Source organism: Lepisosteus platostomus, chromosome 7, assembly GCF_059453375.1.
Source record: "Lepisosteus platostomus isolate fLepPlt1 chromosome 7, fLepPlt1.hap1, whole genome shotgun sequence".
Classification (NCBI taxonomy): domain Eukaryota; kingdom Metazoa; phylum Chordata; class Actinopteri; order Semionotiformes; family Lepisosteidae; genus Lepisosteus; species Lepisosteus platostomus.
Genome location: NC_142617.1, coordinates 46266400 through 46293853, shown reverse-complemented (window position 1 = coordinate 46293853; position 27454 = coordinate 46266400). Strand labels below are relative to the sequence as shown.

Here is a 27454-nt window from a genome sequence, read left to right as displayed (position 1 = left end):
CATTTACTTTTGACATACAGGAAGAGGCATAGGCCCAATGGAACATATGGCAGACTTGGTCCAGGCATGTCCTAACATCACATTTAACCTTTGACGTTGAACAAGATTATGGGAAAATTAGAATGAGGTTGGTTATGAAGTGAAAACAATGAATATTGCCAAAAATACTTGCAGAATAAATTTCCAAGTATTGTGAAAATCTCATCCCTGACATATCACAGTTCTTAGTAAGCACATAAGAAGGGTTTTGCTCTCATTTAAACCTAATCGTACTGGTTCAGTTGCTAATTAGCTTATTGATTCAAGTATCTTATCCAACCTAATTTTATAAAAAATCCTAAAAACTGTTTCAACAGTGTGAGTGTATCACTTAATGCAGGCAGCAACCACCCTTTGCGTAAAGAAGTGCCTGCTTTTTTCGGTCTTAAATACTGTATGGTACATATCCTCCTAATTCCCACTTGCATCCTTAGGTGTTGGTTTTGTATTTCTTCTGAAGTCCTGAAGCATTTGTTAGCACATTTCAGGAATTTAAATACTTGCATCAAATCACCCGGAACTGTCTTAATCGGAATAAGCGGAAGTGTCCCAGAATATTGTCTTAATTTCATTTCTGCTGTGCCATTCAGATGGAGTGTTGAAAATACCGAATTTGTGTCAGTCCTCATGAAACAAAAGCCACAGCAGCGACAGATACAGAACTTCAGGGTAAGCTTTTTGCAGGAAGTGCAGGATGACAATAGAAATATTTTTAAGGTTAAGTGGAGTGAAGAGGTAAAGCCACTTATTTGCTTTTTAGGTTATTAATAATTTATTGGTCTGACCTTTTTCTGTTTATACAGATCAGTGTTTTAGTGAGCCATCAGAATGAAGTGTCTTGCCTAAGGTCCCATGGCAGTGCCCCACCTGGGACTTGAACCCACAGTCTTCCTGTTCTGAGCCCAGAGCCCCTAACCACTGTTCTACACTGGTGCATCTGAAAGGTCAGATTTGCAGTTGCACTATCTGCTTACAGCATGTTCCTGGAGAGGAGCAGTCTTGATTAACTGCATTTCAGAACTTGAAATACACTGTCTCTTTGATTTTGTGATTTATATCCCTTTATGTTTTTGGTAGTTTAGCTTAAAATTAACAGAACATTTAAAAAAGGGTAAACCTAGCTTCTCAATGCTGTGAATAAGTTTGGATTTGCATTTTGTTTGTTCTCTTTCTGTGAAATGGTACTGAAAATAAAGTCATGGCTGATTATCCTATTAGAATTAGGCATATGAGGTGGATATTAGTTTGAATGTTACCTGCTGAGTAGCACCTGGTATTGTGCGTTTCACGCCTAGCTGATGTTGCTTTTATCTCTGTGTTTCAAACTCAGGAAATCAACTGTTAGCCAGTAGTTTAAGTAATTGTTTTTTACTTTAGCAACAGCAATCGTCAGGTTTAGAAAAAACAATAAGAATATGCAACACGAAATGAAAGATATGGTGTATGTTGACAAACAGCAGTGGTGCTGAAAGTAGCCACCACTTCTTTGGGTGTTATAAAATACCCAGTTTGTTTTTCTAGTTTTTTTGCACAGTCGTTGTGGCTTTGGCTGCTTCTTTTAAGATAAAGGGAAGGAACCTAACGATTACAATTTGCTGGGTCTCCAAAGCCTGCAGTGTTTTTCATCACAGGTACAGTTTTGTGTAGATGGGGATTAACTGTGTTCATTTGCTTCTGTGCATGGCATGGAGTCCTCCAACGGTTCAGTTTGTTCTCTAAAACTACAGCAGTCAGATTCTCAGCAGAACTGGCCACGTATTTAAAAGGCCAAAGAGAAGTCGCTGTCTGGTTTCTCTTTCGCTCACATCCTTTGAGGCACTTTTGAGGCAGCATGTCGATTTGCTTCCTGTGTTTTCCTGTTAGTGGTTTGACTGTGCAATTGCAGCAGTGAGCTGTCATGAACACTCAGCAGCTGGCTGTGAGTTCATCTTTGGTTTCCTTTCTCCTTCAGAAATTGTACTTGGATTGCAGCCTTATTTTATACTTATCTTTTCAGACCCGTCAACTATACTATACAGCTATGAATAATGAATACTGATTTTTATTTTCTCAGTCTTTGAGTAATTTTGAAAAGAACTTCTGAATAGATTATTTGAAACCTGGTGTAGGGTTATATCAGTAAAAACACTCGGTTATGAGTCATTCTGAAAGAGGATACTACTAGAAGTGAAAGGATATTGGTTAATACTTTTAGATATTTTTGGAATGTGCACTTCTTCTGAGCCTTTTTTTATGTGGAAAGTCCTGCACACCTGTTTCAAGTGCCACAGAGCTCCTGACCCCTGTTCTAATAATCCACTGACAGACTAACATCTTGTCCACCGAGCACAAGGGACATGCATTCGGTTTGGAATGACGGAGATTCTGACCCAATCCACTGGATGATTAAAACATAAAAAACAAATTAGATTAGGATAAAAACAAAACTTTCAATGGAGTTCAAAGAAAGCAAAACAAATGTATAAATTTGGAAGCAAGATAGATGCTGCTCCTACCACATTATTTCCTGCTATTTCAAAGTGTTACAAACAAGTCTCAGTAGAAGAAATACGTCAGTTTTCTTGTTTTTCTCAAAACATTCCAAAAGAACTTTTGTGTGTCTGGGTCTCCAGCGACACTCCTGCTGCTTCACTTTATTGTGCCGACAATTCTATCATTTAAAAAATTATAGATCACATGGTGCTCTTTTGATAGCAGTAGCGATTGTGTTTCTTTTATCTGTTTGCAATGAAGATAGAGCTTGTAAAAGAAGAATAATGAGTTTTTTCTTCTTTAATGGTTAGCCACGTTTCCCATTTTATTGTCATGTAACGATGTGCCAGAATTTGCCCATTAAATCTGCATCACGTCTTTCATGATGCTCGGAGCTGCAGGAGAGAAAAATGAGAGAAAGCAAAGTGCTTTGAGCTCAAGTGAATCAATACCATTTGTCAGCCAAAGAGGCTGGATTTTTTTACCATCAGAGACACCAGTCCACATCACCATCTGACATGATCGTGAGCATTTTTAAATGAGGCCTGAGGCATTTTCACAATTGCTATAAGCTTTAATACGGTGGAAATATTTCTGCTTGATCACTTTATTTTGATTTCTTACTTATTTGTTTCGGAATATTGTTTCTCTTAAGGTGGGGATTATGTCTTATCAAGCAAAATATTTTTCAACCAACTATTGCTACTCTACAGTAAAATAAGGAAATACAGTGACTCTTTAGGCCTACCCGGTACTGCAGCTGCAGATTATTATCCAAAATATGGATTGTTTCTTACAAATATAAAATGTATATTATGTAAATAATGTATACTGGAATGCTTTGGCACATTTTAGCACTGATCTTCAACTCTTGTCCAAAATCTAGTCTAATTCACTAACTTTCAAAGGTGATATCAACAGTTGCAACCTATCGGTACAGTAACTACAGTCTGAGTCTTGCTCAGGCTGTGGTTGTGATTCATGGAGGCACAGCGGTCATTAGCAAAATACTGGATGTGAATACTAGCACAAAATTGATACTTCTTATAGCATAGCAATGAATCTATTCTTAATTGCGTATTAGTAACCTAAAGTTAAAATTTGAAATGCAAAAATCAATAGCAGACTAGTGTGACAGCTCAGCATGATAAATAAGCAGAAACTGCCAAATTAAAGGAATCACTTTTCTCTCTCGTCCAGAATAAATCACAGAATTTTTTCTCGTGTTTTAGTTTTACAGGTGGTAGTCCCTTTATTTTTGCTGACAGATCCACAGTGCTACAAGTTAATCTCTGCAACAAAATGCACAAATTTCTCTTTAGCTCTAAGCCCTCATTGGCCTCTTGTAATCTACTGCTTTTCACAGAGGCTGAACTCCAGCTCTGTAGTGACGGAGCATCCCTTTTTTTATTTCTCCCCCCTCTCTTGCGTCATGTTGAGAATCTGACCCCGTCTATCTCTTCTGATTGTACCAGCCCCCGCACTACTCAATGCAATTGTTATGATATGCAGTAAAGAAAAAGCTGTTCTGTTTCCTTTTTCCATCAACTGCTCTTCCTGTTGGGATCCAGCTGTGCTCAGAATTTAGACCACAGGTTTTAGGGTGTCAACCAGCACAATACATTTCCTAGGAACTACTTGATTCATTTTGTACAAAAAATCATACCATTGTACAAAAAAATCATTACCATCTTTAAAATCTTTTTCTTTGACTTTAAGGCAAATTTTAAATGCAGTTGAATTGCTCTGCCTCTGAAATACAGTGCAGCTGTTGCAGGTAAACCTTGTGTCTAAGCAAGAGGCTTACAGAGGCTCTTAAAAACAGCCCAATCTCCAGCTCCATGTTTCTGTCTCGGGGTCACTCACATGAAAAGAGAGATGTCATTACACAACAAATGGTGTTTAAATTCTTTGAGAGGGATCAAATGCTTTTCTAGGCTGCTGCGACCATTGTGTTTCCCTTTGTGAAAACAAGCCAAGGCAGCAAGGTGTTTCCACCCGGGGTACAGGAATCTGAGTATCTCTCAGGAAACACTATTGAATTTTTCACTATAGTCATAGGGATACAGGAAAACAACAGATGTAAAACCCAGGAGTTGATCCTTTACTGTGTAATGTTTGAAAGGTGACCATGCATGGTCCAGATTTACCTATCCTTACAGATGGTCTTTGTTAATAGAAACCTTCAGTGGATGAATACAGATGATTTTTCATGTAATGGATTATTGACAGCAGCAGTGTTGAACAGCACAGTAATAACCTATTGATATATTAAATTAATATTATTGTAGTATGTTATACAGTACATTAATGTATGTTGGCTGAGTACTGATCTCATCAGGGTCTGTGGTTTGAAAACTGTTCATTCTCATGGTGGAGAATTTATGTCCTGTTTTCAAATCCCTATCTATGCAAAACCAAAGATGATGTTGCTGTGGCCTAATGTACTACAAAGTGAGACTGGATTGAAGAGGATGTGAGAATATTACATTGTTCCTGACTCTTTAAACTTAAGGTTTTTTTCTCTTTATGTAGAAACAATTCTATAGTGCTGATCTGCCAAAATGGTGGTTTAAGTCTCAGAGCTTGGATAAATCCATTCTTGAGATAAAAGGGCAGTTTCCAGCCTTTCATTAATAATCTGAATACCTTCATGTGGCACACAGGCTTGAAAAGACAATGTACTGTAACACTTGGCTCTGCCTTAGTCCATGGTCTTTTAAGACCACAACTTGCTGTTTAAACAGTTATTTTGTATACAATACCATCTAAGCCTTTTAAAACACATCTTTGTATCCTGCAATACATCATAATATTTTCAGCAGTTTAGTCACAATTTTTGTATTTTTTAATGACAATTGTACCTGAATGAAAATAACGTTAACCATAATCAATCTCCCACCTTTTCTGGATTTGGTACTTTGGAAGATTTATGTGACCACGATATGCAGTAGACATCGTATGGTTATGCGTTTCAAGAACTTGTTTTGCAATGTGTTTCTCTTCTATAACTTTAATTGTCTTATTATTTTAATACTTGGAAGTCCAGTTTCTTAGGTTCTGACACTGCCGCTCAATTCTAAGCAGAAGAGCACTACCAGCTGGGTGTGAAATTCCACCTTTGTTTTCCTAAGGCCTGAGGTAAAAATGACCTGGGGTATAAATGACCACCTCCTGACCTCTGATCATCGGACTGAAGAAGTATCAATTCAGTGCAATGACCAGTGAATTACAGTGTTGCCAAAGTGTATACAATTGACACATTATTTATAGACCTTTAAAAATATCACTGAGACAGTACCCTCTGCACACTGCAGGCCTTGAAACTCTATATTTTAAACAGTCCTGTCATGCACAGTGATTGCAAGTTCTTTAATCCTAAGATTAAAGAGAGCAGGAGTTCACTTTTTAAAATACAGTGAAGTACTTCACATGCACTTTATAAAATTGAATTGAGTACAAAGGGGTGCTGTCCTGTTAGTCAGCCTGGTGATGGTCAAAAAGTGGAAGAGATGAACTGCAGCCGTTTTGCTTTTTTCCAGTTTTCCTTTACAAATAGTCACAAATTAAGAATGTCAGAATAGAAGCAGAAAAAAATATTTCCTTGTGCAAGACTCTACGAAGGCAAGATGCCAAAATAACAATCTAATGAAAAGAACCAAAAGTAGAATAACTGGACAGCACCAGCAGCTCTGTCCCCCATTTTCAGTGATACAGTGTCTCAGCCGGTCTCAGCGCTCCTGGGGCACAGAACAGATTAAACAGGGCATTGCCCTGTGGTGACAGTCTGGGCTAACTGAGCTTTTGGGAGATGGACAGGTGAGTTCAGCTGAGGGTGTACCCACACTGTACCTCCCCTGCATTCTTTCTTCTCCAGTTAGGCACAGTTTAAAACACTCCTGAGCAGTCAATATCGGGGGCCCTGCCACACGTGTTTACTTGTGGGCAAGTGGAGATCTCTCCCCTGTCATAAGCAGTAAAGAGAATTTCTTCACACTGTTGTGCTTTACTGTTCACATGCCAAATCTCTGGCCTGTGCTTCCCAGCTGGCAAAAAACCTGGGGTGTCAGAGCACTGGCGAACAAAGAAAAACAGTCAAGGCGCTCTTGTTTCTTTACACAATAAAAGCACTTCAGTCCTGTTGAATCTGTATTATGCAATCCCATTAAGCCATTTTATTTCTATATTGCTGAGCAGATTTACCGTTTATGTGTAGTAGACTGTGATATGGGTGTAGCAGGTTTGTCTTCCCCAAAGGATGTTTGTCATCCTGAAGGTATGAGAGCATCAGTGGTGATTTCTTTAAAAATTAAAGTTCTGAGTTGCATTTGGGCACAAACACATAGTAAACCCAGTACCAGGTGACTTGTTTGTCATGATGTAGCTCTCTCAGCAGGTGCCTTTCCTGTTTATGCCACCCGTCCTGGTTAAACAGAATGTACTGTCATTAAAATAATCATCACGAAGACTGTGGCAGTGGAGTCATGGTGGGTGACACATGATGGTCACCCCCTGCGGCCTTGAGGGTGTTATTTACAGTAGCTCTCTTCAGCAGAGCTGTTTTATTAGCACAGCAAAGCAGAGCTTGGAATTTCTCTGGAAGCATTAAACATCCACAGTGTAGAACCATGTCACGGAAGCAGGCAGGAATGCAACTGGTCTGTTTTTTAATCCTTTTCAGATGATTAGTTCCACTAAAAAACTGCAAAGAAGATATGCCAGGAAAGCTTCCTGCTGCTGAAGATTTTTTTATGAAGAGGAAGTATGGCTTTAAATCCGTCATCTGGAATGGTGGTTTTACTCTACTATTTTCAGTGCTTGGGTCCACAGTTTGATTTTTGTGTGCATTCCAGTTTCCTCTGGATGGCATCCCTGTGTCCTGTGCTTCCCAGATAGAAATTAGCAAAGACAGGACTAAGCAGCTTCTGATAATGGGTTGATGTATAATGATGTTTTTACCTCTGAGTATTGTTGAAATTGTCTGCACGTGCAGTTAATTTAAGAAACCAAGCACGTTCTTCTCAATGTGTATAATGGTATTACTGTATTAGATCGCATTACTCAGCACAGAGTTGCCATGTTACTGTTGTAGTTATTCTGTTTACATTGTAGGTCTTTTATCAAGAAGGCCTTTCAATTTGTTCTTTTTTTCATATGATTTTTTTTCACAGTTCTACAAGTTAGTTTGGCTTAATAATGGGCAGAAGAAATTAACCTTGTGAGACTGATTACAAGGCAAGTCTTCTAATGACTTATAATGAATTTTTAGCCAGTCACATTAGTCACAAACTCAGCACCTGTACCTTCACAAAGACACATGAAACAGCACTGCTCTGTAAATCTGAGCCACTCTTTGTCTATTGGAGAAATTACAGTACATGGTATTTATGAAGCAGGTCATTGTGCTGTGATAATTGCCTGTAACAATATTGAGTTATTGAAGTGTCTGTTGCTCTGTTGTTTCCAGTATCCAGGAAGCTAAATTGAAATGGCAGTGTTATTTGCCTCTTACAGGTACTAAGCAAATTCTCACTCTGGTCACACACAACCTTTCCCTGTCCGGCTATTTCCTTTGTCTTAAACTACTGGATTTGTTGCCCTGACAAGTGTGTCAATAGGAGCAGATTTAGGAGTCCTACTGAATTGACAAGGCCCAGATAGAAATGAATGTCACAGAACTGTACTGGCACCCTCCAGTATTTTACCCAAAGAACTGTTTGATAATGGATGTTAGAATTCACTTCATCACTTGAATTATTTAGTCAGAATTCAGCATACTGTAGCCATCTCATTTCTGTGTTTTTTGTTTAGTTAAAAAACTCAGCCAAAGCTCATCTGACGCCAGTTATTTTTGGCCCCTCAGTACTGTGTGCAGCTTGGCAACAGGCTACATATGGAATGTTTTTAGCAGACGCAAAAACCATAGGTCATTTCTCTTCTCAGTTGAGCTATTGTATGCAACAGTGTAGCATGGATATTTTCAAGACTATCAAAAATTGCTCTTTAAATTTCTCACTTTTGTGTATGAGCTTTAAGATTTTAGTTTTCATAAGCAATTTGAACAAATTGAGAAACTATTCATAGCATAGCAGTACTTTTTTCAACTTTAAAGTTTAAAACTTTAAGCTCCACTTTAACTTTAACATCAGGTTTACTTTCGATCTCCCTGCCTTATGTGGGCCTTTTGCTGCAGATGTTGATCCATTGTATGTTTTCCAAAATGCCAGCTTCTGACCTGGGCTCCAGTCCACAAAATCTGACTGCAGGCAATAAGAGATGTAAGCAAGACTATTGAATTTCCCATTAGCTCAGAGCTGTATTTCAGTCCCCCAGGAGAACTCCCAGAAGTGCATTGATTGTTGAAGTGTGATTTGTGGCATGTACTCATGATGAGGTGACAACTGGAGAGCTCACGCCAGCCACAGTTCAAAATCAGTGAGTACTAGTGAAAAATTCATTCTGTTCTCAGGGAGCGAATCTGTAGACACAGTTTTGACACAGTTACGATGTAATTCAAAAGTACATCCACCTATTGTTCATAACCACTTGTGCACTTGTGATGCCATGAGGAACTGTGTTTTCTAGGGGCGTTATTTTCCCGAGGACTGTTAGATTTGTTCGAAGCTTTCTCTCCGCCTAAGATGGCGAACCGGACACGCAGCTCACAAAAGCCAGAGACTGGACTGGACTCTGGCAATCACTGCAGCGGGGATCAGCAGGGGCAGAGCAAGCTGGACCAGGGACCCAAGAAGATTAGAGGGAGCAGCACTGCCAAGTAGAGAGGTGTTCTTTAAAATGTCTCATTCACATTTTACTTACTCCAGACTGGCAACACATTTTCCAAAGTGTACTTTCAAGATTCTCTAGCAGAATCAAAAAATATCTTTCCTAGATAAAAAAAAAGATCTATTAAAGACTTTGCAGCTAAAATACAATCATTATGTAGCTTTTGTGGACCACCCACCATGTAGATACAGTGTTGTGAAAAAGTATTATTTATCTATTATTGCATATATGCCACATTGGATGTTTTCAGATCTTTAGACAAAATCTAATATTAGGTAAAGGGAACCTGAGTGAACAAATAACACTTTTTTATTATGATTATTTCATTTATTTAATAAACAGTTATCTAACACCATTATCCCATGTGTGAAAAAGTAATTGCTCCCTTACACTTAATAACTGGTTGTACCACCTTTAGCTGCAGTGACTGCAAACAAACGCTTCCTATAATTCAATATTAGTCTTTGATATCGCTGTGGAGGAATTTTAGCTCACTCTTCCTCGCAGAACTGCTTTAAATCAGAAATATTGGTAGGTCTTCGAGCATAAACTGCTAATTTCAGGTCCTGCCACAGCATCTCTATTGGGTTTAGGTCTGGACTTTGAGTAGGCCACTCCAAAACTTTCATTTGGCTTCTTTTCAGCCATTCTGATGTGGATTCACTACTGTTCCAAGTGTTCTCCATTTGGAGATGATTGCTCTCACTGTGGTTCTGTGGAGTCCCAGAGCCTTAGAAATGGCTTTGTAACCCTTTCCACACTGACAGATAAACATCTTTTTTTCTGATCTCTTCAGGAATTTCCTTTGATCGTGGCATAATGTGCTTGTTGAATCTTTGTGCTGGCTGACTCTGATGGGAAGGGTCAAAATAAGTGAGGTTTTTAAAAAATGAGTTATTTGTTCACTCAGGTTCTCTTTAATATTAGATTTTGTCTAAAGATCTGAACACATCCAATGTGACAAATATGCAATAATAGATAAATAATACTTTTTCACAGCACTGTATCTACATGGTGGGTGGTCTTAAATAAATGAAATAAGTTTTCTCTTTAATATTTAATAAGGTTCTCTTTAATATTAGATTTTGGTTGAAGACCAGGATAAATTCAGTGTAAAAATCTGCAACAATAGAGGAAATCAGGGGCAAATACTTTTTCATGGCACTGTATCTAGATTTGGTGAAACTGGATATGTGGATGCACTTTTATATTTACTATGACATGAAACTTAATTTTGGTTTACTTTTTTCTGAGAACTTGAAAGCTCTTTTCCTAACAGTAAGCCTTCACATGTACTATGCTCAGATCCCTGGGGGTTCATTATTGGGCCTGATGCCATTCTCCTTAGAATTCTGATCTCATCCTCTCTTGGAAGCTCCACAGGGCTTGGCCAGCTCTGTGCTTTAGTGGGCAATATCCAAGAAATACTGGGTCATGGTAAAAGGAGATTGGTGACTCAGTTAAGCAGTGCTTCCCTCTCAGAGCCATAGGTCCCCACTTTAGAGTGCACTTGAGAATTTACTGTATGTACAGTAGTGTTCCAACTGCTGTGCTCATTGTTCAAATACAAGAGCCATGAGAATGTTCATATTCTTCATAGAAGAACAGTATAGTACAGTAGATATACTTTAGTGTTCTTAGATTTTTGACAGTCTGTCTTTGAAACAATGATTTTTAGTTTTTATTCTGATCTAAAAAAAATATCTGTGCTTTTTGATGTAGCACAAATTAAAATAAAACTGTGAGGTCTGCATTGCCTAGCTCTGTCTTTGGTGGGACTTCAGTTCAGTTGTCTCTCTCTAGTTACACTGTGGGCGTTGACTCCTTCTCATTTTCACTAGCATGTTGCCAGAGCGCCCTGAGCTCAGGTTGAGTGTACTCATGGAGAATCTGTGTGGGAGTCTGGCACAGTGCTCTTGCATTTGAAATGCCTACATTTACGTTTTGTCTTCAGGTCTGTTCTATAAGAAACTTTAATTTTAATGAATTTTAATAAAACAAGATAATACTGTATTTTTTGAATTAACAGTATCCAGATTTTCAACTTTATCTGTGAGTCCTTTTAAAGTTATGTGCAATATGCTAATTGCAGCACTTTGGGTAACTAATTATAACTACCAGCAGTTTTGATGACTTCCAGGCTTCCATTGTCATTCTCATGAAATACAATAGTAATTGAAGCAATGTGGCAATAAGGTTGTTATGAAATGGATGTTAGTTGCAAAGAAAGAAGAATTTATAAGAATTATATGAGTCAGGCTTTTTGGCTTACACAAGAGTGCCATTGCCCCCTGCTTTAACTGTGTAGTCACTAGAATGATACCTACCAGTAAGTCATTGTCCAATGTGGGCTGGAAAATGATCACAACAGTTTATGAGGTGCATATCTCAGGCTCCAGTAGCTGTGAATGAGATCTGCCGAATTTCAATACAGCTGGTGCAGCAGCCTCCAAGCTGAAGGATTTGAAAGGGATTTCTAATATGTTTGCCAAGCCGCTACCTTGATTGATACAGGAACACACTTTGCATCACAGATACGTTGCTTTATTCCTCTGTATGATGACTAACCCTGAGTCTCCATTTTATTACTGCTTGTGAGCTCCAGCATAGAAGGCACATCCTTCATATGTGTTTATACACACAAACACAAACGTGTCCCGTACACTAAGACACACATGTACTGTACATTTTTATACACCACTCCGTTACACACAAAGACACACACATACTGTACATTTTTATACAAACACACTCTGTTACACACATAGACAAACACATACATGTTTATACACACCCTCCTTTACACACATATATAGCTATGAAGACACTGATTGTGTTTGACACTGGAGCCCTGGTTTAAGTTCCAGACTTGGGGTGCTGTCTGCATGGAGTTTGTACTGTATGTTCTCCTTATGTTTGTGTGGGTTTCCTACTGTATGAGTACTCCAGTTTCGTCTCATAGTCCGAAGTCATGCTGGTAGGTTAATTGGGCTGTGTGTGCCCTGCGATGGATCGGCGTCCTGTCCGACACGTACCCTGCCTTGCACCCAGTGCTTCTGGGCATAGGCTTTGGCTACCCCAGGACTGGATAAAATGGTTAGAAAATTGATGGATAGATGTACAGTACTGTAATAATCACTGAGCATACCAGGTAACAATATGACAAAGTTCCAACGTTCTGGCATACGTAGGGTTTTGTGGAACAAGTCAGGGAGTACCTGTAATCAGCTACAGTACCTGATCCTGATCAGGATCAGTTTGAAATATGGGCAGAAAACAAATGCTTTCTACATTTATAGGCTTTCATGTGTTCATAGATTGGAACATTACACTCTAAGGGGGATGCTGCCTGTGCCTGGTGTGATCTCTTATTTTCTTGTTTGTGTTGGGGGCCTCAAACACTGGCCATGGTTAACGTCTTGTAGAGGATTTGGATCTGTACTGTTCCTCGTAAGAGAAAAGGAATTTGTTTTGGAATTTGTATGTACTTGAAGTCCGCAGTAGAAAACAACTATTACTGAGTGTGTGATGGTGTCTTTTGCAGGACGACCATAAAAAGCCCAGCACTGAAAGGGAACAGTACATTCTTTGGCATAAGGTGTATTTGGTACTGAGCTGTCATGTGGTTATTTGAGTTGATGTAAACAAAGGCAAATCAATCTCAGGAAAAAGTTTCATGCTGTTTTCTTAAGCTTCAGGTTCTTGACTTGGCAACGAGCAACTCTGTACTTCTCGCTGCCAGAAGGGATTTTAGGAAAAAGTTTCCTTTCTTCCAAACTAGACCCAGTGGAAGTCTGGCTTTGGAAAAGGGCAGTTTTTGATTTCAAGCACTATGAGATGCAAATTTCTTGAACTGCAGAAGGCAGTCCCATTGCTAGTTAGAACAGGGTTGCAGTTTTGTTAAAAAATAAACTGAGGCCTTGTTTTGGAGCTCTCTACACTTGTGGTAATGTCTGTGTTGTCCTATGCTGAATGAAATACTACTTATAAAATGAAACATTTGGGGTTAATTCTGCAGCAGAATGCATCTGACGTGTGGCCATTTCACTTTGTATTATCCATCCTCAGGACCTTCTGCTTTATCTTGGAGTACAAGCCTACATTACCATCTGGATTCCATGCCTTTGTTGCTAATGGAACAGTTTCTCTGTAGCACATACTTTGCTAAAGGCCATAGACACTTGGCAAGATCAAGCTTCCTATCATTTATGGCATTCTGCACAATCTCAAACATGCCCGGCACAGAATGTGGTTGTATCGTTTGGATGTGAACAATTTACTGTAAAGACCCCATTTTGTGAAAAGACGCAGAATAGATTCCCTGCAAGCATTATAAAATAAATATTAGCCAGATATGCATTAGCAGAGAGGTTAGTTTGTCACTGTTGATTTGAAAGTGTGGCAGGTAAAGGCTCTGGTCGAAGTGTGGGCAGAGCCCAGTGATCCAAGTGTTCTGAGTTTTCGCCAGTGGTTACAGAATTCCCCAAGGGCTCAGGTGTACAGTGTGGTTGGTACAGTGGAATCAGTCGCCAGGGGTCTCTCGATGCTCAGAGACGTAGCGCCCCCTTTGGTCCCCCTTTGCCGGTGCAGTTGGTGGGCGATGTGCCTCTCCTCTGATCGGAATGGGGCAGTGCTGCCTCTGTTACAAGGTGACTGGCACAAAGGAGGGCAAGCCGGAGGAGTCTGCCTACACTTCTTCATTCTCCCCAGAATGCAGCTGTGGGGTTCATACTGCGAGCCAAGACATGGTGAACAAAAAAGAACTGATTCCAAATTGTTAAAACAAGTGAACTCACAAATGTATTCCTGCAGTTCGGTGTCATTTTTTAATGAGGCACTGCTTTAACTTCTTCCTAAAGCTTCCTATGGGGTCATTTCCTCTGCGTATTACAAACAGAAGGGTCCTATTAGCGTAATTAGAAGAAGACAGGTTCAAGTGATGTGATGGGTTTAAACGGAAGTAGGTTATGCCAGCTCTGCGTGATTGAACCTTCCTGTTGCATTCATGGTGCTTGTCAAGGTCTGTGGTCCATGCAGCTTCCAAATACTTTTTCTGCCTCTGCTATTTTTGTGCAGTACAGCCCTCAGTTCCATTCGAATAGCTAGGCGTCTCTATGAAATCCATGTGAGTTTTGAGTCTTGAACGTGAATAGTGTGATAATGGTTTGTTGTGAAAGCAGTGGAACAAGTGTAAAATATTGCAGAATGACATTTTACAAAGAAAGCCAGAGAGGTGTGACGTTCTAGGAGTTAGGGTTAAAGGAGCTAATGGTAAAGATTTTCAGATGAGAGATTAACTGTTTGCCCTTTGAAAGCAGGAAGAAGACTATCTGTATTATTAGAACATATTTGAATAAGAAAACAGGGCTTGCAAGACACAAACTACTATCAACAGCATATAATAAATCAGTCGCCTGCCCCTACTGTTAGTGCTTCCCTAGGAAGAGAAAATTGCTGGGTACATTTACAAGCTACTACTAAATTAATGTAGAACACCACTTAGCATTTTAAATCAAATAGTTACATTTTCATATATAAAAAAGACATCATGAGTCATGAGTATTTTTAGAATATTTGAAGTAGATTTTTTTTAGTATTACATAATAATGCATTCATTGTTATCCACAGGAAATTGGATTGATGGCACTGCTACCAAGTGGCAGTGTCCCAATAGTCCTGTTTGCAATACAGTATAATTGAAGTCACCATTCCAGTGCCATAGTTACTGGAAATCCAGTTACTGTAGAAATCAGCGAAGGATTCTGTCATCATTTTCCTGTGACTTGTATTGGGATACTTGTATAATCATGTGTTTTAAAGAGAAAACACAGTAGTTGTTCTTCAGGAATTATTTCTAAACTCAAAGGTTGTGTTCATCCTTGTTTCTGAACGGTAGGGGCACAAGTACCAAAGCAGTGGTACCTGGTAAGCCTAGCAGGCCATGTAGGGCTAGAGTGTTGCAGCTGTTAGGGGCTCTGGACTTGTAACTGGAAGATTGTGGACAGAGTGGGGTACTGCTGTTGTCCCTTCCTGCAAAATATTTACTTGAACAGCCCCAGTATGCCCACGTCTATAAATGGGTATAAGTCAAAGTTGTTTCGGATAAAAGCAGAAGCCCAATTGATAATAATGCAGTTAAATATTTTTGGTGGATTTGGCTTTCTGGTTCAATTATTGGGCAAATCTGCAAGCCGTCTGTTACTCTGTTGAAATTATTTGCTGTGCACCCAAAATTGAACATGCCTTAAAATGACATGACAACACTGAGATTTGCGATGCCAAAATTTCAATTTGACTTGATTTTAGGATGAAAAGTGCCACAATCACCACACTTAAACCACCAGTTTTAGATGTCATAATGACACGTGCCTGTGCTGCTCTCCTGAAGGATGAGGACAAGGACCAGCAACTATAGCTGCACTTCACTCCATCTTTTCTATTATTTTATAAAGATTATTAAAAAAATCCAAAATAAGGTCAGTAAGTTGACCAATAAGGGTTCTGGGCTTGACTAACCTATACGCAGTCTAGTATGAGCCTTGATAGGAAATGGCTATGGTTTCTCCAAAAACTGCTGGTTCAGATTCACCTCTTTTTTTTAAATTAGAATAGCAAGTTTTTTTTCGTTATACCCACTGGAGTTTGGATTTGCCGGTTGTGTGTTTTTCACATCTCAGCTCATGGCTGTGAAACTTTCTGATCACACACAGAATTAGGGAGTGTAATCCCTTTCCCCCGAAACACCGTCAGAGGAACCGCCACCTTCCATCAGCGCTTCGTCACTAATTTGAGGGGAGGCACGTCCTTTGACAGAACCACTAGCCCGCAGGCACCTAGGGGGTCACAGAGGATGCTGTTGGCTGAGATGCCACTCACTTCCTGGTGTATCCCACTCACAGTCGGCTAGTGACACGACCCAGGCTCGAACCCGTGATAATAGAGATTCACCACTTGAGCCTTTCGAGAGGCCCTGTGCCCTGTGGTTTAATAAAGCAGATTCTGCGGTGTGTCGTGTGCATCCAGTTATTGCACAAAAGCACAGAAGAATTAACACAGAGAAACTGCTTTTCTTCTGTTTTTAGCCTGTTGTTGGGTGAACAGTCACTGGATCAGTGGTTCTCCAGGTCCCCTTGTTTAAATACTGGATTTCCCTTAATGGACTGATAATAAAAAATTGGCATCTCATAATAAAGAGAAGAACATGGCAAACATAGCTTGATTTATGTGTTTTGTCTCATTTACTATAAATAATTATCTTTAAGATAAAATTGATATAATGTAATTTGTCTCATGCTAATGTTTCATCTTTATGGTTTACTGTGTAAAGGAGTTTGTTTTGTGTTTTTATAAGACTGTTATGAAATAACCCAGTGGAGCAAAAAGTCCTTCAGCAGAGTGTTACATAATATAGTCTGTTGTGTCAAGGCTTTTTCATTGTTATTCTTGCAGAATGAAGTATAAAAATGTTAAAAAGATTGTGTGACCTTACAGTTTTGCGGTATTTGTGGAAAGAACTTAAAAGTCCCTTAATTTATTAAATTTCTTCTCCCCTTTGTTAACGTCTGGAGATGGTTATGCCAATATAAGGAACGTTGCAATTCTACATAAAAGAGAAGAAAAAAAACAGGCAGAGCAGAAACCACCTATGCAATTAAAATTGTGCCGACTATAATTCAGCAAATTTAATAACGAACCAAAAAACAGGAGAATCTGCTGTGGAATATTTCTGAAATACTGCTTTTTATTGTACATCTGAAATGTATGTCCTATCTCTTAGCACATCACTGCCTTGTTATTTACTGTACACATGTATCATGGTTATAAGGAGATTAAAATGCAGAGCACAAAAGCACTGTTATGAGCAAGCAGTCTATTACTGCCTTCTTCTATTCTGAAGCAACACAAAACATATGGTGATATACTGTGCTATATGTTGCATTACCATTAAATATTCAGGATGATTCTCCTAGACCTGTTCTTGTGTTAACGGGGCAAGAATGATGCAGCTCCAGGTCACGTCAGTATGATTTTACTGTAATGCACACAAAGAGCTCGCTGACCACAAATTACATGTTGTGAAGCTCTTGAGTGACAACCAGCAATTCATCTAAATGATGGGTTGCATCAGCCTCCTCAGGATTTGTGCAGTTTCCATGTGCTATTTATAATCAAGGCAGTCCTTCCATCTTGTACCTCATACCGCAGCGAAGACAGATTTATTGGAGATGGTTACTGCTTGGTTCTTTTTGTCCCCAGAAAGGATCCCAGATCTCTCAACTTGTAAGTGGTGTTAGAGAAATGTTGAAATGTTAAAGTGCATTACAATGTCACTTCTCATGTGAAGCAGAACATAAATCTATAAAAAAAATATCTATAGATAAATCCATAATCCGATCTTTGCTACTGATTTAACATTTCCTTGTTTTGCAGCTATTCAGTGAAAAGATTAGTGGGGCTGAAGGAACAAAACTGGATGAAGATTTCATGGAAATGGAAAGGGTAAGCTGTGTGCTAACCAGAGAACCAGGGTTTGTGTGCGTGTGTGCCCTGCGATGGACTGGTGTTCCATCCAAGGTGTGCCCTGCCTTGTGCCTGTTGCTTGTGTGGATAGGCTCTGGTTCCCCAATTGGACAAGGTGGTTAGAAAATGGATGGATATATTTTTATATGTGTTTTACTAATATGATCAATGTGTTATTTTAGAAAATAGAGGTCACCAACAAATCTGTCATGGATCTCCTATCAAAAACCACAGAATACCTTCAACCAAATCCAGGTATTATTAATTTATTTTATTATTATAAGTAATAATAACAGTAGGTATAGAAGGAATAGCAGCAGTACCAGTAAAAGTCGTTTTCAGAGTAGCTGGACTCTTTTCACAGCATTCTTTTATACGGCTACTGATAATTGAAGTATAGGTTCACAACATCTTGATGGTTTTACACCTGTGAGTACTTTTACTGTGAAGGAACACAATTAAATGCCCATTTGTGATGTTCAGTTAATTTCTCCGTAGCATTGTTATTGATTTTTAGCTAAGTGAAGGGTCAGTACATTTGAAGTAAATAATTGTAACTAATTGGCTTCTCAAAAGAGTAGGACCATTTTTGTAAAAGGTAATTTTGTGAGCTAATGTGAGCATTTTCCCCCTAATTTTCCACTTGTGCTGATCTTTCAGCATACAGAGCCAAGCTTGGCATGCTGAACACTGTGTCCAAGATTCGAGGACAGGTGAAGACTACGGGCTATCCTCAGACAGAGGGGATGCTGGGGGACTGCATGCTGCGTTATGGCAGGGAGTTAGGAGAAGATTCAACATTTGGTGAGCTTCTCTGCCTGTGTTGGACACGTGTTGTGCTTGTTTCACACGTTAATTATTAAATTGTCTCCTGTGCGATCTGTAATCTCATGTCCTGCACCAGGTAAACGGTTTTCACTTACTACACCTGTCAGATTATAAAATGTATGTATAATTGCTGTTGTAAGCCACCTTGCACAGAAGAGTCAGGGAAAATTGTGATTAATCTTAAAGGACTGTATTGTTATTCATACTGTATGAAAAGTGGAAACTTACACTCTACCCTTTGCCATTTCATGCTTTGCAAAACAGACACATGTAGAAATGAATATGTAATTCTGAACTTCACAAAAGCAGTTAACTTTTAAAGATGTTAAGAGGTCATGTAACTCAATGCTGACACCTAGTGGACAGGCCAGTTTAATTCTTTGGCAAGAGTTTAGTCCGCTATGGCATGTTCTTCATTGAGTGTTGAAACTGAATTATTTCAAAAGTACTGTATTTTACTAAGAATTTAGAGTCAGATAAATTTAAAAGCTTTGCAGGTCAATGAAAACTTACACACAGAAATGGAGTGAGATGCTTTTAAAGATCACCTCATGCCTTTTATGGTTGGCTCAAGAACTATTGGTACCCTTGATAAAAATGAACAAAAATGCTGTATATAATAAACTGCTCAGATAATGAGCTGTATTTAGAGTATTAAGTAATAGTATTTTTCTCTGAAACATAGGTGTCAAAATTATTGGATCTCCTACATTGTTTATTGAAGAAAAGTACACAAAATGTAATCTGCAATGAAATTCTCTTTATTTAAAAACAAATCAGTCCCAAGGAATGGGTTTTTGGACTTCCTGTTTCACAAGGCTATGAACAGAGGCAGCACATGTGAGAAAACCTTGTGTCATCCATCACCATGGGGAAAGGCAAAGAACTGACGAATCAAAAGAGACAGAGATGGTTGTGTTAGCTTCAAAAACCAGGTAATTGATGCAAAAATGCATAAAAAGTTAAATATACCACTTAGCACTATTAGGGCAATAATCAAGTTGAAAACCACTAAACAGTGGTTAATTTACCTGGAAGTGGACGGAAGTCCCCACGCACAGTGAAGAAGATGATGTTGGAGCTAAAAAAACATCCAAGGTTCATTGTTGGAGAACTACAGTGTTTGGTTGCATCTTTGGGTCACCAAGACCCAATAATCAACAATAAGATGATACATGTATATCCATGCCAACAAGCTGTTTGGAAGAGCTGCCAGAAGAAAGCCCTCACTGACAACACAAGACGAATTGAAGTGGCTGGAGTTTGTGTAACACCACTGGGACTTTGATCGGAACCGGGTGCTATGGTCAGATGAAACTAAAATCAAAGTCTTTGGCCACTGACACAATCAGGGCGTTAGGCATCAGCAAAGGGATACGTACAGACACGAACAAATACAGCAGTGGATCATTAAAGTTTGCGGGGCTGTTTTGCCGCCACTGACCCTGGGGCGCTTGTTAAGATCAATGGCATCATGAACTCCACTCGTATCAGGATACAGTATTCTGGCCAAACACCTGGTTACCTCTGCCAGAAATCTGCAAGTGGTGGACCTTCCAGCATGACGATGACATCAACGTTTGCAGAGACTCTCGCCCAGTCTCTGGACAAAAAAACCCGATTGAAAACCCAAAGTCTGAATTGAAGAGGGCAGTTTATATGGGCATCAAGGACCTGGACAATGTCTGCACAGAGCAATGGTCCACAATCCCTCCCAATGTGTTCTCTAACCTTATTGAACAATATAGGAAAAGGTTTTGTGCTGTTATCCTTGCAAGAGTAGGTTGCAGCAATATGAAAAACGGGGGATCCAATAATTTTGACTCCTATATTTGTGAGAAAAAAATAGTGTTACTCATTCAAAAATGTTTTCCTTGTATTAGAATAAAAGCTTCTGGTTTTCCCATTTGGGGGGTATAAAATATGGCTTACTGTCTGTGTTATTTATATGTCTTTTTTGTTCATTGTTATCAAGGGTACCAATCATTCTAAAGCCCGCAGGATATAGCTTTTTAAACAAAGGGTAAACATTGTAAGGCTCTGCTTTTATGTTGTGTGTGGTCACCTCTGAATGGAGCATTTCGCTGACATCTTTCCAGGGTGTGCATTGGTTGATATTGGTGAAGCCATGAAACAAATGGCTGACGTGAAAGACTCACTGGACATCGGTGTTAAACAGAACTTTATTGATCCCCTACAAACATTACAAGAAAAAGATTTAAAAGAAATTGGGGTAGGTATTGAAAAATTTATGTACTGTTACACACAGAGTGACTAGCATAGTATTCAGACACTTGCACAGTTTTCAGATTTTGTTGCTTTAAATTTTGTGGTCATGACACATTTGATTTGCAATGGTCATGTATACTTGTATTATCGTACAGTTTTTTTTAAAAAATTGAACCAGAGCAGAATTTTCTTTTAATTGATTTCTTATGGAACAGTACTGTACTGTACTGTATGTGCTTGCACTGGATTTGCATGTAGTGAGTTTAATAGCTGAGATTTAAAGATCACCTTCTGAATGAGAGAATGCACATGCATACTCATGTGCCTGTCTATGCACTCTGAAATCACTTAGCAAAACCAGAGATGAGATGAATCTTGACCATTATGAATTTCAGACCTTTGATTATGGAAACATTTAGATCAGCAAAGTGAAAGAGTTGAATCTGCATTTGAATGAAATGAGAAAGAAATGCAGGCCAAGCATCAAGCAGGAACATACAGATTCTATTGCCAGAGACTGAAAAGACCCAGAACTGGAGGAGTACAAGCTGTGGGAGCGCCCAGGGTTTCGAAGAATAGAGCATGAGGCATGAAGCTATTATAGCATATGAGGGTAGGCAGACTTCTGATTTTGCCTTGTAATTTTTAAAAGATACTCAAAGTCAACAATTTGTCTCTTCCTCGACAGCATCATTTAAAAAAACTTGAAGGTCGTCGATTAGATTATGATTACAAAAAGAAGCGTCAGGGTAAGATACCGGATGAAGAAATCAAACAAGCTGTGGAAAAATTCGAAGAGTCCAAAGAGCTGGCTGAAAGAAGCATGTTCAACTTTTTAGAAAATGATGTAAGTGAAAATGAAACGTCTATGATTACAGTTAATCATTTTATGGAAGCACAGTCCTGTAGCTGTATGAAAAACCACTCTGTTTCTCATTGTAACTGTACTTCGCTTTTCTAAAAAGAGAAGATGCAAGTTATTTTTTTAGTTGCCAGACTATATCATGAATGTGTGGGCATGTAAAATGGTGCAGTATAAATGTTTTTTTGCCTTTTTGTTCCCTTCAGGAACTACTGGAGAAGTGTTAAGAATATTGTTAAATCACTGATCTCTGAAAAAGCATTGAAAATGCCACCTATTTTTTCTACTAAGTGTCTGTACATGTGCTGATGAGAGTTGTGTTTATTCAGGTGGAGCAGGTGAGTCAGCTGTCAGCCTTAGTTGAAGCAGCACTAGACTATCATCGCCAGTCTCTGGAAATTCTTGAAGAGCTTAACAACAAATTACAGAGCAGGTAGGGTATACTTTCTGCTCTTTTTACAAGTAATAAAGAAACCTAATCTCTCCTCTGTGTTTTTACTCACAACAGCTTATCTGAACATTTTCTCTGCAGTACATGTGCTGGCCATTGATGTGAAAAATTAAGACTAGCTATCCAGGTGATGTCTGCATTCTTAATTTAATTTGGCATTATTTAACTTTTGTACAGAATAACAGCAGCAAGCAACCGCCCTAAAAGAGAATTCAAACCAAAATCCATAATGACGAGCTTAGAGACCATCGATAACCAGCAGCACAATGGATTGTCATACAGTTCATCATTCAAGTCCTCAGGTAACCATGCATCACTTTTATGAAAGTACAGTTTGAATCCATCCATCCATTTCCTAACTGCTTTATCCAATAGAGGGAGACAGGAAAGCCGGAGCCTATCCCAGAAAGCAAGGGGCACAAGGCAGTGTACACCATGGAGGGGTTTCTAGTCTATCACAGGGCACACACAGACACAGACACGTACACACTCACACCAGGGCCAGTTTTCCAAAAGCCAGTTACCTGTAGTACAGGTATGTCTTTCGACTATGAGAGGAAACTGGAAAACCTGGAGGAAACCAATGTGAACGTTGGTAGAACATACAGTTTGAATTTATGCTTTTTTAAAAAAACATTGCATACATTTTAAAGGTTTTTAAAATACAGTTTTGTTGTATTAAAATGTTTTTTGTGTTTGCAAACACTTTTTCAATGCTTCCTGTTCATTAGTCGTTCTTTTCCATACCTGTGTTTCATGCACATTTCATGAACAGTCTATTACACCACCCAATGGCCACACAGTGTTTCCTTTTCAATAAATACTACAGTTTAAGCAAGGATTCCTCAAAAAGAGTCCATGGTCCCTTAATTGCAGTAAATCTATTTTGTCTACATTTCTCAGTCTTTAAATGGAAATGTGATGTTATCTGTCAAATATCATAGATAACAAAATCACCCTACTTTTTTCAAAGCTGATAACACTAAGGTTTATTTAATCAGACTGTTGGTTAAATTAAGAGTTTAGTTACAGAAGTATAGGCTCAGCCATGAAAAAAATCTGACTGAAGCACTAATTAACTCTTGACTAAGGAAAAAGCACTTTATAACCTGAAAGGTCCTGTTAGAGGTCTGTTATCAGAACAAGCAATACATTGTAAGGGGACAAAAACCTGAGTAGAAAGGAGGGTTTCTCATTTCCTGCCAGGGTAGTGATCTTCAGTGAGAGCCCATGGTGAGAGAGGTGTCTTCACAGCCAGGCTTTTTCTTCCATCTGCTTTGTGAGCACCAAACCAAGCTCCCAACACTGAGAATGTAGAATAATTTAATGATGTATTTTTTTCTTTTAAAGTTAGTGTCAGCTACATTGGCAACAAAAATTCATTATAGCAGGAATGTTATAGAAAACAGGTTTCAGTCTTGTGTCCAGCTAAGGGTTTAGAAGGCATTGCTTCTCCCATGGATGTCTGTTTGTCTGTAAGCCTTGGCTGTTTGTTACTGTATGGAATGGATCCCTGTCATATTTTTATTCTGGGAATATACTGTGTGTGACGGAATTCGGTCTGCATTCAGAAAACTGGTAGGTGGAGAGATGGCTGAAAATTATTTCTTTAAGGTTCTCTGGTTGATGTATATTGTTTCTGAGTTTATTAAGGCCAATGAGTTGATGAAACCTTTTATTTACTAATATGTGTAAAAAGATAGTGATTAATAAATGTAATGTTTCTTTGTTCTGGTATAGTAGAATAAAATGCTTTGCCTTCAGACCTGCTTAGATTTTAATATATTCATAATTTATTGCAGATGCCCAGACCAACCACACTGTAAATGGAAACAGTAGGTATCAAGCCTAAGACATTATCAAAATGTAAAGGGAACAGATCAGTTGTCTTACTTTACCAACCTTTGGCTTAGGCACTTAGTCTCAAGAATGGTAACATCCATGTGTAAAAGTTTTCTTCCTTTTCGTTTAAACTTGATTTTCTAAGAACCTTTTACTTATAGTTAATTTTTATATTCCACGCATTTCACGTAGAAACTTAATTATTTTGGCTGCTCATTCTGGAATTTTAGATTCATGCTCACTTCTGTGCCAAATGACTCCAATGCCAAAGCATTGTGTAATAGTTTACCAAACCCACAAGGCTCCTGCTTATCGGAATGTTTGATGTGCCTCCTTGTGGTCATACCTTGGTAAAACAAGAGAAGAACCAATTGAATTATGTCATTACAGTATTTGGAAAATAATTAAGAATGCAACATTATCATATGAAGTACATAACTTTAACTTTTAGCGTTTATATTAAGAGAAAACTTCATTCTTTGGCTCGGAACAAGATCTTTTAGTACAGTTCCTTAACAGAAATAAGCATAGCGGTATCTGGTCTGACCCTTTCCTTTCTCCTTCACCTCCCACTTACTTATTGTGTTACAACTCAACAGCACAAGTCTCACCCATGTCCTTCTCATGGCCCCAGAGCACAGAGAGCAATCGTGAGTAGCTCCCCAGCGCCCCCATGTTGTTGACTATCCAGTCATTGCTCTCTCTCTCAGTCATCTGTCTTATTTCCTCTTCTGGTTCCGTGCAGCTATGTTATTGAGTTAGAGTTAGAAACAGACTGCTTGGGAGCGAAGCTTTTGAATCAGTCCTTAGTGGCGCATTAGTGGGAAATTTGCTTTGATTGCATTGTTTTGCTTTCCCAATGCAAAGGCTTGCAGAGATAGAGGGCAAATACAATTGCAAAAATGTTTTTCTTCAGACTTGTCAGTGTTCTGTTAAACCTGACAAGCTGAAGGTCAGCTTGCAAGTTTGTCTGGGACACAGTCTTGTTTATGCGAGTAATCGTGGCTTGATTGTTGTGGTGGTACCTCTTTTTCTCCGTTTTTACTCGCTTTCGAAGAGCACCCGCAAACTGACTCTTGATTTCTCTGACCTTACTCTTCTCGGATGCCTCTTCCAGGGTCTTCTGTTCATATGGACCAGCCCTGCTGTCGATCACTGTATGATTTTGAACCTGAAAACGAGGGGGAGCTGGGGTTCAAGGAAGGAGACATCATCATTCTCACCAACCAGATTGATGAGAACTGGTATGAGGGCATGATCAATGGAGAATCAGGCTTCTTCCCCATCAACTACGTGGATGTTATTGTGCCTTTGCCACAGTAAAAAAACAGCAGTCAAAACTTTTTTTTTATTGAAACTGTGGAACCAAACTCATAGTTCTAAATTAATTTACAGAGACATTTCCTTAATGTCGCGTTCTGTGAAAGCCTTGCTTTTTGACTGACAGACTTTTCTATGTCTTATTTTTCAAGTATTTATTTTGTACATTTTTCATTTGTAACGAAAGTGGAACTACTTTTCCAGGCAACATACGACATACCATTTGTATGCCTTGATTTATTTGAAGAAAAGTGGTATTTCATGTATCGGGGTTGGTATTTTCTGTTGCTATCTCAGTACCTTTCTGCTATAATGTGGAATAGTTTATTACCTGCCTGCCGTGGTCTTATGTGTTTTTCTGAAACACAATTTTAAACTGTGAGTATATAACTAACTGTACTTCTATGAATGATTGTCCTCACTGAGTCCTTCTGTTTACATGGTATAACTTATTGTGATACAAAGGAGCATCATGATAAATATTGCCAAGTCTGTGTTCAATGGGGGCAAACCTCTTATTTGCACTCACCTTATAAGTGCTTTTTATGTATTTTATATTGCACTAAAGCTTTACATTTGACTCCCATAAATACACATGCAAATGAAAACTGTAACTGGTTTTCAGGTTCACGGTTAGTTACAGAGGTCATATCTATAATGCAGCTATGTGGCTGTTATCTGGATTTACAGTACATGCTCTTGACTCTGTACTGATAAACAGAATATAAAGATTTTCATTCTTTTGCTTCTCTCCCCACTGTTATTGGTTGTAGCTTTAGTTAGAGTAATTGCAGATACTAAGAAGGAAACACTCTCCACCACATCTTCAGACTGAGAGTAGTGTAAGTATTAAAAAAATGTAAAACTGTGAAAATATATCGTTTTAACAGGGCTGATTAAATCTATTCCAGGGAAAACCAGTAAATCTTCACAGTGTCTGGGATGCAAAAAGCAACAGATAAAAACCTTTATTAAAACAATATATAGCTGTGCTATAAACTATTATAACTATGCCACACCTTTAAACTCTGCAATTTCAATTTTTTTCTTACTCTTAGCTTATATATCTATAAGATTTCAAGATATTAATCTTAGCATTATTTTCTATTTAAAGCTGGTTCTGCAATCCAAAAACATTCCTGTTTTCCAAAATATAGGCCAGGAAATGACTCCCCAATTCAGTACACAGCTAGAAATACCTGAAAATAATGTACCAAACAGTTGCTGGACCAAATTAACAGATTGTTCTTGAAGAATTATAGTCATTTGAAGAAAGAAGAATTGCCCTTTGAAGGAAGTACAGGAAATCTGTTTATTCAGAAACTTTAGTAAATTGGACAAGGAGTAACAGGTATTCTGGAAGTTTAATTAAAAGGATTTCACAATTTATCTGTTACAGAGGCTATTTTTCACCCAGACCCATAGTAATTGGAACCATGATAAATGGACTAAACTTTCCTTTTCCTTAACTGATCAGCCTTCCAAGGCAGAGCAATTTAAGCAGTGTGATTATTTAAAGCCTTAGAATCTAAACAAAAATATTTCTTTTAAACCGAAAATACTGCAGTTCTCTCAGTGTTAGTTTTTAATGAATTCAAGCTCCATTTAAAGATGGTAAAGGGACAGAACCATTAAAGCAATAGAATTGTGTTAGTTCACATTTCTCTAATGCCTCAGTGGGTGTTATATTGCTGCAAGGGTTATTTTAGTAGCTTCAGAACACTAAGTTCTTAATTCAGTATTTCCAACTCTTTTATTCCAATTTTATCATTACTTGCTGTTACTCAGCTGTCACGTTTCTCACTTGGTTGATACAAAAGTGGCAGTAAATGAAACCTTTTCTTCTTTCCTGCAGCATACAGTAATTTATACAGAAGTGTTTTATAGATGTTGTAAATGCATATAAAAATGAATATATTCCTTAAATAAATCACAAGCAAATATTGAACAAACTTGGACAAATGTTCTTATTTTATTCCTTGCGACTTTCTTCCGTTGCTAATGCCTGTTTCATGATTGACACACAACTACTACATCTGAGATGTTTTTAACAAAATTCATTTAGTAAAAATAGATCCTGTCAAAGTATTTCTTAAAAGGCTATT

The 27454-nt window shown here is 38.5% G+C and overlaps 1 protein-coding gene across 4 annotated transcripts in view; it reads left to right on the top strand.

Annotated features, from left to right (window-relative positions):
* The window catches only part of sh3gl3a (SH3-domain GRB2-like 3a), a 42370-nt gene extending 15069 nt beyond the window's left edge, over window positions 1–27301 (top strand). The window contains exons 2-12 of one of the 4 annotated variants that reach the window (XM_088640757.1): window positions 843–983; window positions 17728–17796; window positions 18000–18072; window positions 18478–18621; window positions 20745–20878; window positions 21563–21721; window positions 22066–22169; window positions 22365–22489; window positions 23990–24022; window positions 24629–24679; window positions 25147–27301. In XM_088640757.1, coding sequence (XP_088496883.1) covers window positions 17782–17796; window positions 18000–18072; window positions 18478–18621; window positions 20745–20878; window positions 21563–21721; window positions 22066–22169; window positions 22365–22489; window positions 23990–24022; window positions 24629–24679; window positions 25147–25352 — 1044 coding nt within the window. In that variant the 5' untranslated portion in view covers window positions 843–983; window positions 17728–17781 and the 3' untranslated portion in view covers window positions 25353–27301. The remainder of the gene's footprint in view (window positions 1–842; window positions 984–17727; window positions 17797–17999; window positions 18073–18477; window positions 18622–20744; window positions 20879–21562; window positions 21722–22065; window positions 22170–22364; window positions 22490–23989; window positions 24023–24628; window positions 24680–25146) is intronic. The other 3 variants (XM_088640754.1, XM_088640755.1, XM_088640756.1) reach the window with 3 other exon arrangements.
* The last annotated feature ends 153 nt before the right edge of the window (window positions 27302–27454 follow it).